Here is a 17,969-nt window from a genome sequence, read left to right on the forward strand (position 1 = left end):
CATAAATCCTTAGTGATTTTTAAATTCCTAGCTGATGAATTTTTAATGATTACTCATTTAAATGATTATCCATGCTAAATATTCTCTGACCTGCATTCAGTGTGGCAGCAAGGTTGTGCCAGGTGGGATTTCATACACAGGTCTGAGCTCACACCAGGTGTTTCAGTTTCACCAAAGGATCAACACCATTGTGACAGTGGAGACTTCATTTGTATCTGTGCTGTAAATGTGATGAGTCTATGTGGCTTGAAGAGTCTAGTGGGTAAATTAGTACAAGACAAATCTTTAAAGGATAATATATACGATGGAGGTATCTCTGCTGCAGAAAGCCTTTAAGCTGCAAATAGCTGGAGGCTCTGAGAGTGTTTCATAGCAGTATTATGCTTGTCTTTTTCATGTGCTCTTCTGTGAACCAAAACACACTTTGTACATGTGTGTTCTTCAAACAGGCAACTGTTTTCTCTTTTAATGATAGCCAAGCAGTTAAGATGTCTTCATGTTTTGCTTACTAATGATTATTTAAGAGAAGTGTAAATATAGAGAACTGAAAGGACCTAAACACTTCTGGTAAAGGAAATGCTGTTTGCTCTGTATGCTTGATTGTGTATATCAACAGCATTCCAATGTTTCCTGTTTCGCTATTTTTCTTAGCGATGGTAACAGTCCAAAAATATTTCAGATCAGATTGTAGGCAGGAAATCTAGTCTAACACAAGTCACCATTAAAAACGTATTGGCTTTCTAGGTGAAGAAAACATGCCTTGTCTGCTTTTTCACCCAAAAGGGAAAATCTCTTAATTTCCTAGGGTTTAAAACCCGGCCACAAATTGCTTTCTCTGGATACTCTTTTCTGAGTGGCACTGCTAGGTCCTTTGCTGTTAGACTTGTGAACAGAGTTTTAAAGGTCTGTCTTCTGCCTCGAAAGTGGGTGTTCAACACTCTTGCTGTATATAACGAATTCCCACTGAACTCACTGTGTCTAGCAGCTCCTGCTCTTTTCTGAGCCTCTGTTTGTTTTTTCATTTTGCTTTTTGTTTCAAGAGAAATGTAGTTTCCAAGAAACCAAAGTGAAGGTTCCATTATTGTCTTCAGCAGTATAAAATCAAGCTCAAGACAGAGTGCTTCAGTCAACTCAAGCCCAACTGGTTGCTGAACTGAGAAATTCACGGGGAGATTTTTGTCTCTTCATAGGAAAAATGAAGTTTTGAATCTTTGGGAAGTGCTACTCTTCTTTTTCCTGGTGTTTTGTTGTTTTTTTGGTTTTTTTTCAAATTAGGGCGTGAACATCACTGCACTGACATATTACGGTTGAGCAAAGCCTTGCCTGGGGCTGCTCTCCGTTAGTGGATGTAAGCAGCAAGATGTGTCCAACAGATTGGAGAAAGCTATCAACTTTCTTTGGGAATTTAGTTTATTTTGAGTAAGATGCTTCCCCTGACAGAACATTCAAAGAAAAGAAGGTACAGGAGGAGCAAATGCTACCACAAAATTCACATAACAGTCAAAAGATCCAGGCATCACCCATGTCAGTGAAAGTGCTCATGATGAATTTGACACACAGTTCTGTGGTAGCTGCAGATGTACAAAAGCAGATAAATATTCATTGCAGCACAGGTGAAAATTACTTCTAAAACAAATGCCTCTTTGCCTGTGGCTATAGTCACCAGATGGGTGGTAGAGCTGTGCAGCCCTCAGCAAATCAAAGGTAAAATGTTTATGTAGGTGTTTTTTCAGCAAAGAAAGTGTTCCTATAGTGAGTCCTTCCCTTTATGTCTGGAGGCAGTTTGGGGGTGGTAGAGGGGAATATCTGTGAAAAGGGGTTGCAAATGTGTAATCTCTTGTTCTGCTCCTACTGTCATTTTCCTCAAATTTCAAGCTGCTTTTTTGCCACTCTGCTGCCAGCTTATAATACGTTAGTGCACCTTCTTTGTTTGCAATAGTCTTTTTGTTTGCTGAAAGTGCTGCCAAGGAGTGAAGCTATGTATTTGTTCTTTGAAAAGTGCTAAGATCAGGGAAGTCAGATCTGCTACCAGGACCTGTTAAATGGATTGTCAGAAAGGATCATGTGTAGATGCTTGTGAAGAAGAGGAGGGCACATGTATGGTGTCCTCTACATTTTATGTGGTAGGTTTGGTTGCACTCTTGCTTGCTCCATGTGTTCCTAGGTCTGAGCTGTGGGGAATAGTTGCACAAAGCCACAATAGGCTTGGATTTCTGTTCTAGGAAGTTGGTGGAATCCGTTGACTCATTTACGTTTGCTTTTTTGCTTTCCTGCCAAGAGTTTTCCAGTTCTGTCATCTTACTAATAATTCCTTTGGCCCTGGGAAAAGCCAGCTGCTCAATGTGCAGCTATATAAGGCCATGCAGGTTGCCTGGCCCTCCATGGCCTCTCCCAACCTGTCCATGGCTGGTGTGGTGCTTCCAGCCCTTGTGGGTGCATGCCAGCAGCTTTTACTAACAAGTGACACATTCAAAGTAATTTTGGCAAATCAAGATTGGTATTTGTTGTGATTTTACAGCCTCTTTGGCAGGGCAGTAGCAGTTAACTCTGCAGCTGGCTAGTGCAAGAACAGTGTGAGTTTGAGCAGTCAGGTGTGTCTTAGCCTTTGTAGCTGTCATGAACCTGCTCCAGATAAGTTTCTGTTGTTTCATCTGTGTAACTGGAGTTGTGTTTTTGGTTCTCGTGGTTGTATAAAGAGATAGCTGAAACACAAGAGGGCCATGCATGGAGAAATGCATTTGGGGCCTCCTGTCTCTAGGAAGTTGTGACTCTCATTGCTGTTTGAATTGACAAGAGGCTGTATGCAGCCTGAGTACAGTTTTGCTTACCAAACTGAATATGTCCCTTAATGAATGGTTGTTAAAAGTGACTGTTCATGTTTAAAGCTAAGGGCCTGTATTTGACAGCTGTTGTAGCTAAAAGGCTGATTAAAAGGTACCTTCCTGGTAGCCTGAGACCTCTTGTAGTTAGTTTGTAAACATTATTAAAATGCCTGTCTAAAACTCTGGTGAGAGGATTGCGAAAGATAAATTCTTTAGGTCTTTCCTTATTTTTCAGCTCAAAAACTTTTGTGCTGCACAAGAAACTTTTCCGTTTATTTCCTACTTTGGTATCTTAGTTGTGTCTATCCCAGTGTTTGAAATGAGAATGTAGATGTGCCTTTCTTCTTTATGGAAATTACACAGTTCTTGGCACAAAGAATTAGACCCTCATTTTCCAGCTCTGAATTTTCCCTTGAAGCTGTGGATTCCCTTGAATCAGTGCTTTTGCATGCAAAGCACTGATAGCAAAATCCAGGCTCTTGTAATGTTTATGTTACATCATGTTCAAGCCAAGCTGCTTGAAAAGTGTTGTTTCACAAATACCTTTCCAGATTCCTGCCTTGACTTGCATGCAGTTTCCTTCCTTCTTTTCCTACCAGTACCTCTGCATCCAAACTAGCATCAGAGAAATTTCTTTCTAATCTTGGGTCTTGGTTTCTGCCAGGATGAAACAGGAGATGCATGGCTCATTCCCTGGCACTGTCTTGGTTACTCTCTATCCTGTAGTAAGGAAACAGCATGGAAATGTAAACTGCAAACATGATGAAGTTTGTATATACATGTACGTGCAATTAACTTGCTTGACCCTCATTCTCAGGCTTGTTTGTGTCATGTTTTTGTCTCCTGCTCCGTTTGAGTGTTGCTCTTTGATGGAGTCTCATTTGAAAGAATATGCATTAGAAACTATATTATAAAATAAATATTCATCAGTTTATCATGAATCTCTGAGATCTGACAAGGATGCCAAAGCCTCTGGCTTTCACCAGACAGGGTGGGATTCCCCAGCAGGCTGTTAGACATCCAGCCCCTCCACCAGTGGAGAGGCAGGTCTGGCAGCCCTGCTAGCATGGCTGTGCTCGGTGGCAGGGGTACAGCCTTGCCGAGGGGAGCATGGAGGTGGTTTTTTGGCTGGAGGCCTTCTCCCTCAAATTTGGGGAAAAAATCCTCCAAAAAGCCATTACCAGTAGCAGCCTGGTGTGGACTGAGGGTACTGTTACCAAAGCTGGCTTTAGCTCTCTACTGTGACTCCTGTTCCCTACTTTGTAAAACTAAGATATGAAAACATATAGATAAGATCCAAATATGGTGAGTCTAATCTGCCCTGCTGTCTGTGCCTGGTGCCCACACTTCCCAGTGCTGCAGAAAGTAAGCCCTGGGCCAGTAGTGGGGCATAAGGTGAACTTTTAGGTGCTCTTTTTCTTCCTCCTGCCACACTTCAGTAGAATTACAGGCATTGATACAAGAAGCAGAGCCAGGAAACCCTTGCTGAGAGCTGGGACCATAGTGGTCCTACCTAACACCCACCGACCATGGGCTCCACATGTGGTGGATGGCAGCGGGATGGGGCATGTGCCTTGGAAGGCCTGCTGGGTAAAGCCAGGGAGGGCAAAGCTGTGTCCTTTTTCCGCTTCGCTGGGGCCATAAATGGGCTGCTGAGAGTGGCTGAGGGGCTCTGCTGCAGCTGTTGTGAAGACAAGGGGAAGCTTTATCCTCCCTGCCTTAGAGGGACAGATGCATGGCCTATTTAACATTTCTGTTTGGATAACTTTTAGACTGGATTGAAAATAAAGCTTGGAGTGACCTTGCTGCTTCCATTTATATCCAGTGACAGAGTAGAATGGCAGCAGTCTGGGGAACAAACTTGAGCTATTTGCCTTGCTTATAAATAAAGGTGAAAAATCTGCTCAAAACCACCTGTGGGCTGCAGTAGTTGGCCATAATTGCCTCCCCTTCAATGAAGACTAATGTGCTGTGTTACCAGCACCTCAAATGCATTGAGTGAGGGGCAGTGGGATGAAAACAAGTGCCTGAGGAGAAGTTTCTGTTCTGTCTTCATTCACTGGCCTGCTCTAGGCTTAAATTTTTCAGTCTGAATAAAGCCTTCTGGTGCTTCTGAAAGCTGGTAGTAAACTGAAGTAAAAGAAAATGCTACAAAAGTTCTTAGATCACTGCTGTGAGAACTGGCACAGGGATGCCTCATGCTAGAAGTCAGCTGAAGTGTTTATTGCTCTCTGAGCTGCTTTTTCATCTCCAGCCAATGTCCCTTTGCTTATAGCCTGGCTGGCTGGGTGTCTTATTTCCATATATTTTGCTGTGTCCCCTGTTTTTCCAGAGGAGATGAAACTTGGTCATACATGATCTCCAAACAGTTTCAAGGAATAAGGCTTTGTATTGGTCAACAGGCTGCTCCCTTATGTGCAAACAGTCTTCAGGTGTGGAAAATACAGCCATCTGAGAAATGGGTGTGACTTTGTGAGGCTTGATAGCCATAATCTGGGTGGAATTGTTGGTTCCTCATCATGGGTTGCCAGAATCAAGGAGAGAATGGTTGTTTTTTATTCACTTGAGACATGTTGGACATCCAATAACAGCAGCTGTTGTGACAAGATGATGATCAGATTGGTGTGGATCTGATACCATGCAGCTGTTACAGTCATCCTTGTCCGTGTGTGCCTCAGTTTGCCAGACAGCAGCATTTGAGTGGCATAGGTTGTCAGGTATCAGCTGGGCTTGCACGATGCAATAACCAAGAGTCAAAGGTTTGCTGTACCTGAATACCCATAAAGGACATCTGGTGTGAGCTGTGTGTTTGTACTTTTCCTGTGAAAGGAGGTACAGCGCAGCACACTTCATTCAGGTTTCTTCTCTGTAAAGTCCACAGTACAATAAAGGGAATAGCAGGTCAATAAAACTCTTCCTCTTCCCTGATTGAGAATGCTGCCTCCCATCTCCTCCCACTGAGTTGCACTCTGGATGCAAATATTAAAATACTATTTATGCAGCAAATATCTGGGATGTATATGTGCATCTCAGCTAAGTTTGGGCTGTTTAAAAAATGTTATGACTTTGGAGGGCCTTTAGAGGAATGGTGCAGACTGGACCGAATATGTTGTGGATAGCTTTGTTTCTCCATCCTTTGTCAGTTTTAGAAGCCTTTTATTTTTCTAGTCTCTTTCTCCTTTAACTGGAAAATCTCTTTCAGTTAATTCTTAGTGGAAGCATTCCTGTTTTGCTAACTAAGTACTTAAATTATAGCTAGTCCTTGACCCACAAATACCTAGGAAGTACATCTATCTGCAGTTGCAGATTCCAGAAAGGACTCCTGTCAACAGCACAGGACATGGTTTTCAGACCTCATCCTGAGAGTTTATCGGCCATCTGTTTGCTGCATGATGCGATGTTTAGCACTGAACAGCAGTTTTCATTCAACAATACTGCAGTCACTCATTCACTACTATTAAAAAATTTGGGAACAGTGGCACTGTTTGGTCCGTCTGAGATGCTAACTACTGTCTGTACTTCTGAGAAATGTAGGTACCGTATGTTTCCCACGAGGTATTTCAAGCAAATCTAAGCACTCCACTTCTTCCTCACCACTTGTTTGTCATTCTTTGGGACACAGCAAAATTCCACAACGATGATGGTAAAATCAGTTGGTTTTAGTTGTAGATCTTGACTTGTGTTTCAGACTGCTGTGCGTAATTGGGGCAGACCACAGGCCAGTAAAGGTTATGTAGATGTTCTCTGTCACATGATTTTGTCTCAGTTCTCAGTCCCATTGCAGGCTGGGATTTTTTTTTCATTATTCCCAAAAGCTTCTGTTTATTCAACATGGATGCCACTATAAATAAGAAGAAAATTCTGGAGACCCAAATATAAGAAATATTTCTAGCTTATCTCCAGGACAGTCCAACCCCAAGAACAAAATGTTCTCTGTATAGTCAATACAGACAATAATCATTCCTTTTCCTGGCTATCCATAAAAGCTGAAACAATCTGAATTGTCCCACTTAATTAAGGGATCTGCATCTAAGGGATATCTCTAGCTTCTGCTTTTGGGTAACCGCCAGCTTGACAGCCTGGGTGGGAGCCCATGCCTGTTGTGTTGCCTGTGGGGTCACAAAGGATAAGCCAGGGCAGTCACTGCTGAGATCTTGTCTTGCTCCAAGGACCTCATATCTAAGCCACCTATGTTGTGTGCCTAAAACGAGGCTGTGAAGATTGCTCCTGATGTGGATTGTGCTATATATACAAGAGACTGTGGAAATGTTTGAGAAATTGATGAACTTTGAGTCTTTTAATAACAATAACAGTGCTCACTGATGGAAACATTAACTACTCAAAATTTTTGTGTTGCAGAACGGAGGCGAAAGTCTGGTCACCACTTGTAAACGAGGAGGGAAAGACGCATCCTTATAAGATGAATCTGGCCTCTGAGCCACAGGTAAGTACTGGAATAACTGTCTGCTCTTGTTCCTGCTTACTCCTGTGAGAGAAGTTCCTGGCCTGATCCTCCAAGGAGCTGAGCATGTGCCACTCTGTGAATCCTGTTGGAGATAGCATCATGCCCCATACTATCAAGAGGTCATACAGCCCTTGGAGGCCTTGAGAGACAGACTCCCTCATGGTGAGAAGCCTGCTGCTGTGGAGAGCTAATCAGGTACCATGCCAAAGGTAACCTGCTTGGGTCAGAGGTGTCTCCTACCATCGGCATGCTCACACCTACCACAGGGCACAGACAGCACTGTAGAGGTGTGGCTCAGGAAATCATTGCTACTGTGCTAAGCCAGTTGATTTTCATAGAGAGAAAAGTCTTGAGGGGCGAGGAATATTATTCACTCTTACAGTGTTTTCTTTTGGTTTGGATTTTTAAATTTTACTCAGCAATCCCTTAGCAGTCTACCTGTGGAGAAAGTGGAAGAGAAGTACACCAGCATCTTACATTTTTATCTGTGTGGCAGATCATGCAGCCTCTGTCTAGGAAGTTGGGTTTGTAAGCTGTTGGCAGCCTGGCTTCATTGGTCTGCTGCCTCTGTCAAGTAAACGTAGTAATAACAGTGATTTGTGCAAGGGCATCGCCAGGGCTAGATTTACTGCAAAAAAATCTATAATAACTACATTAAAATCAGTGGCATTCCTCTGGATTTTCACTGGGGCAATGACATGGCCCCAGTGGATTCTGGCCCTAGCATACATGCCACGTGAGTCTTTCTAGCAAAATAAGTAGATTGTAGAACTAGTTTGACCCTGCAATTAATTAAGCATTAATAGGGCTGTTTCAGTTGGAAAGGACCTGAGACTAAAGCAGCACATGTGCAGCAACACCCTGCCCAGACCTTGGCCTGGGATCTGTCCATGTTCTCTTTCATGTCAAGCTTCTCTGTGTTGCTTGGCCCTAGAATTCAGTACGGCATTCTCCAGGTATTTCATAACTCTGCCAAGGCACACTGTGAGACTGAGCTATTTGGACTTAGTTTGAGCTGGAGCCATGTGGTGACACCTGTCTGTGACACTGTTGAGCTGAGATCTGGTCTGTCTTCTGCTGCTCAGGTTTTGGAAAGGCTGTGCTTCAACCTTGGGACTTGGGGGCTATCTCTTGCCCAAGGAGCAGGGCAGAGTCTGCACTGAGGCTTTGCTGCAAGGATGCAGAGAGCTGTCTTTTAATTCAGCAGGACACGCAATCCTAGAGATCAATTTCCCAATGCAGCCATTAGCAAGAATTTAGCTAAGTGCCACAAAATTAAACATAGGGCACAACACATGCCTTAAGCAGGATTTTAAAGTAGCTCACTAATTTTAGTTAACTGCAGCAAGAAACCTGCTTCTGCAGCCCCCTGTCACTCACTGCCCCACCACACTTTTCTTCTCAGTCCAGCCTGGATAGATGGTCAGGATTTAGCAGTAATGCTGATGGTGGAGCACATCCTTTCCTAAATTCTCACCTCAGTCTTAGTCCTGGTTCTAGCTCTGGCCTTTGGATAGATATCCTGATACTGCTAGTTTGTAACCATAGTACAACTGAATTTATTGGTAGCAACCTGTAACTGACTTGAGCAGGAGAACTTGATGTACAACTGAGTGTGGAAAATTTGTGTTAAAGAGTTTATCTCTGAGCAGTGACCATTGTCTTAATCTTGTGCTAAGAATCAACGGTTGCCTGAAAATTAGGCTTTGACCCCTTCGATGGCTGATGCTAGAAGAGTTATTTCCTGGTGTAAAAGGAACATATAAACTCACAGAAGTCTTGCCTTTTCTTATTCCCTTCCTTTAAAATAAAGCAGATTAAATCATTTGCAGTTGCCTATGTGAGTGGGGCTTGCTGCTGTTCAGAGCACTGGGCTTAACTTCAAAGGGCTTTGCTTGCTGCGTACTCAAATGGGAGTTCAGCAGTGTGAGGGGAGACGTATCATGTCTCCAAACCACAAGCTCCTATTTACTCTTACAGCATAACAGTGCCTGAACATCCTAACCTGCTGTGCCAAAGTGTCATGAACACCATCAAGTTGTAAGGTTGTGGGGATTTTTGTTTGGTGGGTTGTTTGGGGCTTTTTTCCCATTTCCTTTTTCAGGAGCTGACTGCAGCAAGTAAGTTTTGTAGCAAGGTCTTTCTGTTTGGAGCATGAACAGAAGAGCACGCTGATTCCTGCTGGAGCTGTGGCAAGTGTTGGCTAAGTCACTCTGGAGCTGTGTCTTTGCAGCATCATCAGGAGTTTTGGCCAGGCCTGCTGCAAAGCAGTAGTAGCAGAGTGCAGAGGATTATGTGTGTATGTATACCAACATGGCAAACTGCTACGAATTTTACCACAAAGATGCTGATCTCATTTTTCCAGCAGGACTGGTTGAAGCTGTGAGTAGAGCTGAATCTTCGAAGGCAGTGCTGAGCTGTTCAGGTTTTTTTACTTGCTGGCCAGTGAAAACAGTATATTTGCTTTTCTTGGCAACAGTCTAGTGCAGAACACTTATTAATTCACTTACCAAAGAAAATAGGACGTGCTGAGTCCAAGTGGTTTGTTTAAGTCCTGATCCAGGGTCCTCTGACAATGGTTCTCATTGGCTTTGCACATAGCCCTTTGAATGCAGACATAAAATCATACATGTGAATAGCCTTACTTCAGGCTCAAAAAAAAAACTTTAAAACCCTTGCTGTAGAAATTGACTTATTCAGATATATTACCATCTTGCTTATAATTAGTTTGTTAGATATTGCCTCTCCTACCTTTGGTATCTTTGAAATTTTTCATGCTTCTCCACCTTCATTTCATCTTCCTATTTTATTGATGTAGCTACTAGGTCCTTGCAAAAAATCTTGCAAAGTAACAATTTTCAGTTTTTCTCAGGAACTAGTGCTTAAGAGCCTGTCTGTAACTAGGTACATATTTTAAGATCCCTGCTTAAGGATTTTTTACCCCATTTGTAATGGACTCTTTGTTTACTGCTGTAATCCATTTGGAGGCTGATATTTGGTGACATACTGCATCATGCCTGTGGAAGTGTTTTGCCTTACTTGGAATGTAAGTTCAAGATACTTTTATTTGCCTTTGGAAAATAAAAAGGCATTCTACAACCTCCCATGCATTCCCCGAAGTCCTGAGTCCAAAGACTGACTTCATTGTCTAAGCTGATCTTTGCCCATGAAAGAGCTGCAGTCTTACTATTATTTCATTGCCATTATCCTTATCCTTCTAAATTAATTTAAACTGAGGCAAGAGTGATGACAAAATTCCATTTCGTCAAAAGGTGCAGCAGCTTGTTGGTGGTGATGGCTCAGCAGCTGACCTAGCTTTGTTTTGGTGCCCATGGCAACATTAGAGGAAGGAAATGACAGTCTTCTTAGCATATTTACTCAGTTATTTCACTTGCACTTCTAACCCAGATCCTAAGGGTGATTGCTCAGTGGCATTTTCCCATCGAGAGCTTTTCCTCACAACAGTGGGAAAGACTAAAATAACATGTCTGCCTCTCCCTTCTGCTTAATGTCTCTTGAGAAAAGCAATCACAGCAAGAGAGAACAAGTTACTTGGTGACTAAGGTAGTTGTAAGGCTTATGATACTGACCAGAGGCCAGCCTAACTTCGAGTCAGCCATGCTCTCTGGTGATCTTGGGCCAGGCAGTAAGATCAGTACCTATGTGCAGGGCTGTATTGCCCCTTGGTACAATAAAACTATATCCTCTGACAGTGCTAGGTCTTGTCAGACCTGGGTTCTGTCTTGTTTTTCTGTTTCTTTGAGTATTTTTGTCTTGTTTTGGGGTGGGTTTTTTTGTAAGACACAGATGCCAGTGGGGTCCAGGTCTCAGTTTTTGCTGAGTGAGCTAATGTAGGGAAAGAGCTGAGAGAGTCCACCTTCAAGGGCAGTCAACACCAGGACTGTCTCCAAAAAACTTGTCCATCTCCCTGAAGGCTATATACCTCCTTGCAATACGGCACAAATATTAACATCAGACCTTGAGAATGTCATTGAAAATTCTTGGTTTGAGGTGGATAGTTCAGCTTCTTCTTAATCACAAGAAGTAAGAGCTTTCAAATATAAGGATTTTTTATTTAATAGAAATAACCTTCAGACAGAGGTTAGCAGCTGGAGGAGCTCTGAGGGTGAATCAGGGTATTTTTAGGATGAGAGAAACAGACCAGCCAATTCTGTCTTCCTTCTTAAAAGTGTCTGTCCTGTGCTCATCCTTTTCCTTGCAGAGTGATGTCATTGTTTCCGTCTTGTGTATTTTATTTCCTTGGATACGAAGCAGGCGGGGGCTATAGAAGCTGGGTGTGTGGCTGGCTTGGCCTTTGATAAGGCTGTGCGTGTGTGGGCACTGCATGAAGCAATAGGTATATAAAGTAACAACACTGTTTGAGACTGGGAGCTGTGCTGGCATATCGTGACCTGCTGGTTTTGGTTAAAAGGCGTTACTGCATGGGAGTGGAATGTGTCAGGGATGTGGAGAGAGAGGATGTGGGAAGGCAGTCTTGTTGTTTTACACCCCTACAGTAACAAAACCCCAAACCCTTCCTAATTTTTAATCAGATTTCAAAGCATTGCAAAAGATCTTTCCATAGCTGAAAAACCCCAAACAATAACAGAGAGAGAGCTGAAAGTAAAGGCACTTCTTAATACTTGTGATTGCAGCTGATGAAACATAGCATGGGGTAGAGTTTGCCATAAAGATGTCCTCTCCTGAGCTGTTGCTGCGTGTTTGGCACGAGTGGCCTCCCCCAGACACATCAGCTGGTCTTGAGTACGGCCTTTGCTCCCTGGGTGACTTTGCAAAGGCAAGGATGGAGCTGGGGGGTTTGCCTGCTGGTCTCTGCTCTCCTCCACTGCCCACAGCACCACAGTGCTCTCACTCTCTGGTTTGGTCAGGGGCCTGTTTTCTTAGAGCTGAGTAAACATTTGTACTGAGAAATGTTTAATCTTGTTTCCTTTTGGCATGGCTCTCGAGGTGTACAATCCAGCATCGCCTGCCCTGAGCTTCTGGGCTGTGACTTGAGATGCAAAAACATCCCATGTTTGAGAGGCCCCATGAGGCAGTGCGTTTTGCTGGCTCACTTGGCTGCATGGGGCTGTGGAGGCTTTGCTTTTCCCTGCAGTGTCTGGGTGCTGATTTTTTAAAATTTTTTTGTTTGGGACATGAGGTCAGAGTGAATCCCCTGACTCCAAGAGCTGGAGCTTTTAGGAAGTAACTCTGCTGGCCAGTCTCTAAATCACTACTGCACACCTGAAACTAGTTTTTGGCTTCAAGCAGCCCCCTGCTCCATGTTTGACCTCTCTTTCTTCCAGAGATTGCAGAGAGGTCACCTGGGAAGGGGCAGGGGGCAGGCAGGGGAGTGCGTGTGCTGTAGTGTGGTGGCAGCAGGGGATTAGCCAGCACCTATGAGGGCCCAGCCCAGCTGGATGCCTTCAGGCCATGATGTGGGGAGAGGCTGTCTGACCCCTCACATCTTGGTTTAGTTTATTTAGTGAGTACAAAAAGCCTCCAGATTTTTCCTGTTTCTGGTGGTAGTGAGGTCAGTGCAGGCCTTGCACAGGATGGCCTCAGCCACGTCATTGCAGGGTGGAAGGGACAAGAGCTCACCCTCACCCCAGTCTGCTCCGAGCCTGCTCAAGGGCACAAGGCCATGGAGGTGTCCAGATGGCTTTATGCCACTGGTGCACAGGATGAGTCCCAGCTCAGCTGATAGAGGTGGCTCATCCTGGGCTGGCTGTCCGGCTGTCTGCTTCACTGACAGCTGGGAATTTCCCTGGAGTCGCATGCCCCGATCAAACAGGTCCAATTGGTGAGGGGGAAGCCCGTGCCACAAGCCACTGGCTGGCTCCAGACACAGAAGTGACAGCTGATGTAGCTGTGGGGATTTCACAGCCTGGATGTCAGCATCACTGAGGACGGCCTCATATGAGAGGGAGGAAAGCGCCATTGTTTTCCCAGATAATTCCCCATGACGCAGCCTGCAGCTGGTGCAGTAGGAAATGCTGATCTGCTTCCTGCCCTGGTACAGGGATGTTTTCCCCATCCTCACAGCATGGCACCTTTGCTGGCAGCTCTGTGCTGGGAGGGCAGTGGTGAGACCCCCTTAGCACCCAGCTAGAGTGGCCCTGTTGCAGCTCCTGCAGCACACAGCTGTGTCCCATCTGCCCCTGGAGAGGGCTACTGCCACTAACAGCCGAAACCCAGAAAACTCACCTGGCAGAAGATGTGCATATCTGACGTGAAGCTAGGGTCCTGAAAACGTTGTTTGTCCTTGGGATTGAAAAATAGCTTTTTCCCTGAGATGGGGACATTTGCAGTGGGAGCATGTGGGGTTGTGCTCCAAAGCCACTTGGAGCTTGTTCTTACAGATGGTGTAGTTTCAGGTAGGGAGGGGGCTGTTGAAGGAACGGCTTCATTTTCAAAGTGAAGCCAGAGTTCAGAATCAGCTGGCAGAGAAGTCTGTGCAGCTGCTAATCTAGTTTAGCTTTAGCTAATCTAGTCACTCTGCCGGCTCCTCTGGAAACATAACCCCTGCAAAGGAAGGAGGGGAGCAAGGCTGGTGTCTGTGCAGACAAAGCAGTTGAAGTATCATGGTATCAGTTTATAGTGGTAAAATACTGCTCTTGAATATCCTACCTGGTGGCTTGGGAGCTTCCATACCCCAGCTTCAGACCAAAATAACCACTGCTGGTATCCCTGCTCGCTGCTGACAGGGCTGGTGTAAGGGGACTGAGGAAGTGCCACAGCTTGCAGGGAGAGTGAGGCAAGTGCTTCCAGTTCTGCCTGCAGGTGCCAACAGAAGGTGTCTCTGAAGAGATCTAACATTGGTCACACTCCTCTGTACTGCTCTCAAAGAAAGAGTAGGTCATGTCCCGACTAGATAAGATCATGCCCTTTTAGCTGACTGCCAGTTCTTCCTTTGCAGACAGACCATTGCTTACTGCTCTAGCAGTCTGTGCTCCAGCCAGGGATGCTGTTTAATGCTACTTGCCCCCTTTTCCTTGTGTTGGTCCTGGGATTGCCACAGCCTTAGAGATGATGCAAACCCTAGGCATCTCAAATGCATAAACCAGGTGCTGTCCCCACATATATGCACAGTACAACTGGGTTTTTGCACTAGCATTTTCCACTTTCCTATTGGTAGACAGGTTTTTGGGAGTGTCACTTACCTGATTTTTTTTCTAGTATTGAGTGAGAGACTATCACATAAACATGATTCCATGATCTGGGGCTTTAACAAAACTGCTGCACAGCACAGGCCCTAGATTGGCAGTTCTGGAAAATCCCTAGATAAATATATTTGACAGTGAGAACATGTTATCTTTTGATCTTGGGATCATGAAGGCACTTGTTCTTTGCAAATTCCTTCCACAGCTCGAGCAGAAAGAACAGCTTGGCATAACAGGAAGTGCTGGAGAATTTGGATTGTCCAAATGCCCTTTATACTGTTAGTGCTCTTGTAATACTTGTCTGTAGACTCTTGGGTTATTCACCTTCTGTGCTGTTCTCCAGATGGGATTTTTCTAATCTTCAGACACCAGCTTCTGCACCAATTTCTCTATTTAACTGTTATAACCTCCTTTATAGTCAGTGACCTCTCTATACCTGAGAGCTCCTGAAGATGTCCCAATGCTTTGGAAAGCTTGAATTATGGTCTTGGTGTTACTGCACAGCAGAAAACCTACCTGGTGGCCAAAATTAGGACAAAAGGTCCTATGTGGATTCTGTGCCGGAGTGTGTGTTGCAGTTCTTGGAGTCAAAGCACTAATGTGATGTCAGTCTCTCTTCTCCATGTAGCTGCCCTATTTTCTCAACACTTGCAGGAAATTACAGATCCTTGAGGCCTCCATCACTGTTCAAACTAATTTGGGCTTGGCTGACACATTCAAAGATTCAACATGCCCATGTGCATGTTGGCTATGTAGTTGAGACACCTTAATTTCTTAGGAAGCCAGAGTTAAAAAAAGCCAAACCAAACTGTAAATTACTTCCCTTTCTCTAATTCTTGGTTAATGCTTAAATGTTTCCTCAATGCATGTTGTGACATGATTTCAACTTTGAGCCTATTTGACCTAAGAATATAACCTCCTTAGCCTAAACCTTTTGCCTCAGTCTTTCATGAAACTGACTATGTGCACATCTGTAACCCTCTCCCACTCATGGCCTCTACATGGTGGTCTAGCATGTGTTTTTAGTGCTGATAGAAGATAACTGTTCCCCATGGTTTGATATACAGGCTAAAGTAATTTTTTTTTTTTTTGCTAAAATCCATGCGTTTGCCATGGGAAAGACTATTTTCACAAGTCCTGTTATGTGGTTTGAATGAGATTGCAACAAAGGGAGATTAGCTAATTACTCCAGGGTCTTTTTTCCTTTGGTGTGTGGGAAAGCTTCATGGCTAACATCCATACATATTGGCCAGAAAGCCATGGGAGAGCAGCCTTGTCGCTCTGCACCTGAACATCTTGATTCAAATGATTTCAAATGACTTGTAATTCATGAGGGCATTTGGATCCACGCCACTCTTCTCCGAGGGGTCCTATGCTCTGCTTGATGCCATAAATAGCATTCAAATGCCATGAAGTGAGATGACTCCCACCTGTCAGTCTGGGAAGGCTGGCCAGCTGCCTAAGGAAGTCTGGAGACAAAAAAGTGATTTAAAGAAAAATCTGTAGGGGGATTTAAGTCATACTTTTTTCTAATGAGTGTTTATCCTGTAACTATATCTCTATCAAACAACTGCTGTGAGATGTTCGTAGGGCAGTAAAAGCTCACGTCATTGCTGTAGGGACTCAGTGCCTGTATAGAGTAGGAGTGAGAACTAGGTGTGTTAATTAGAGCTGGGACCCATGGGCCCAGCATGCCGAGAAGTGCCCCGTTTCATCCTGTGCCATTGGCTGTTAGCTGTGTATTGAAGCCATGCCCAATCTCTACAGCTGGCTGAAACATTTCAAAAATCATGGTTTGGTACCGCCTCTTAGCCTTTGATATCTCAGCCAGCCCTGTGGCTGTTAGTCCTTTCTTACGCCTGCTCTAGTGAGGCTCCATTATACTTTCTCCTTACTTTGGTCAAGCATCTTCTCTGGGGAGAAATAAGCCCTGGATGTTATCTCTGCCTTAAGGCTGCTAATTCCCAGCCTACTGAACTGGTGATGGGGCTTAGAAATGTCCTCATTTTTGTTAGCACTGTCTGTGGTTAAGAAGAGTCTTAGCTCAAGTCTTACTTGACTTGGAATTGCCCCTGTTCTTATTAGATTGTAGCCTGTATTTCTAAGTATACTCTCCTACTGCTGGAAGCCTCCAGTTTGCAGCAAACCCAGAACATCTGAGTGATATCTTATACTTCTGACACTGAAGAAGTTGCTAAAAGTTAGCTGTCACTGCCTGTGGACGATCTTTTGTAATAACAATGGTCATCTTCACCCCTTTGTTGTGGGAATTTTGTTGGCAATTGAATCTCGGACCCAGACTGGCAGGGAGTCTGAATCATTTATTCAAAGGAGTGAGTACACCTTTCCAAAGGCACAGTATTTCTCTATATGGTGTGACCTATCTCATGTTGCCACATCAGCAACACATTTCCTAAATGTCCTTTTATGGGGTGATTACTTGCTGTTCACTTGTCCGTCAGCTCCCGGCAGGCTCCTCTCTGTGGGGGTCTGCCTTGTGACACCTCCTCCCCCCAGGGTCCGGTTGAGACAAGCCTCTGTGTGCCACCATGTGCTCCTTTGTGCTGCCATGTGCCTCTGCAGGCAGGTTTTACAGCTCACAACCCAATTTTACCTTATAATTCCCCATAAATTTCTTCTTCAGAAATTCCAAAGTTGTTCATCAAAGACAGCTGTGAACCCCAGTCTTAACTGGAGGAGCAGAGATGCTCCAGAGCCCTTGTAGTAATGACAAATTCCTTCTTTTTGGGTTGTTTTATCTAAAGGAAGCCAAACTTTCAGATGTCATTGAGAAGTGCTCCTCTTTCTGCCCCTCATCTTCACTTTTCCACAGAAATCAGGAATTGCAAAAAAAAAATTTCCACCCTCTCAGGAATTGCAAAGAATGCTTAAAATCTGTAGTCTTGCCTGAGAAGGTTGGTCCCGTAGCTTACCATAGGCTTGCAGGAACTCCCAGGTGTGTGGCACCTTGAGCTAATAGCTCTGGCAGTGTTTCTGAGCTCTTATGTTCCCAGTCCGTCAACTCTGAAATGTCCTGAAGGTCATCCTGAAGCCATCCAGGATGGGAACTCACAACACATGGAGGATGCTCACTTGCTTTGGTGGTCATGGTCACCTGCTCCTCAGCTGAGACCACACATGAAGGCCACCACTGCAGTGGCTGTGGGGCTGCCCTGTCACATCCACCTGCATGTCTGAGCACCTCTGATTGTTGCCTCTGCTCCTTTGCATGCAGGAAATAAGGCACATAGGAAGTGCACACAATCGGAGTGCAGTGCCCTTCACTGCTGCCACAGCTTCTGCCCCCAGGGTGATCACTGCTCAGTACAACAGCCCGGCAGGCCTCTACTCCTCAGAGAACATCCAGACCTTCAACAGTGCAGTGGAGACAAAAACAGCACCTGGGGCCCTGGAGCCTACCAAGCCGTAAGTACCTCCTTCGCCTCCCCTCCCTCCCTGGGCCTCCAGGGAAAGGCTTCAGGAGACACGAGTTCACTGCGAGGGTACCTGTTTGTTAAA

General features: G+C 44.6%; 1 protein-coding gene across 2 annotated transcripts in view; it reads left to right on the forward strand.

The window, feature by feature from the left end:
• PDLIM1 (PDZ and LIM domain 1) overlaps nt 1–17,969 on the forward strand; it is a 44,314-nt gene that overhangs the window by 14,752 nt on the left and 11,593 nt on the right. For both annotated transcript variants that reach the window (XM_069019456.1, XM_069019455.1), the window contains exons 3-4: nt 7,182–7,266; nt 17,686–17,876. In XM_069019456.1, the coding sequence (XP_068875557.1) occupies nt 7,182–7,266; nt 17,686–17,876 (276 nt within the window). The remainder of the gene's footprint in view (nt 1–7,181; nt 7,267–17,685; nt 17,877–17,969) is intronic.

Source organism: Aphelocoma coerulescens, chromosome 6, assembly GCF_041296385.1.
Source record: "Aphelocoma coerulescens isolate FSJ_1873_10779 chromosome 6, UR_Acoe_1.0, whole genome shotgun sequence".
NCBI lineage: Eukaryota > Metazoa > Chordata > Aves > Passeriformes > Corvidae > Aphelocoma > Aphelocoma coerulescens.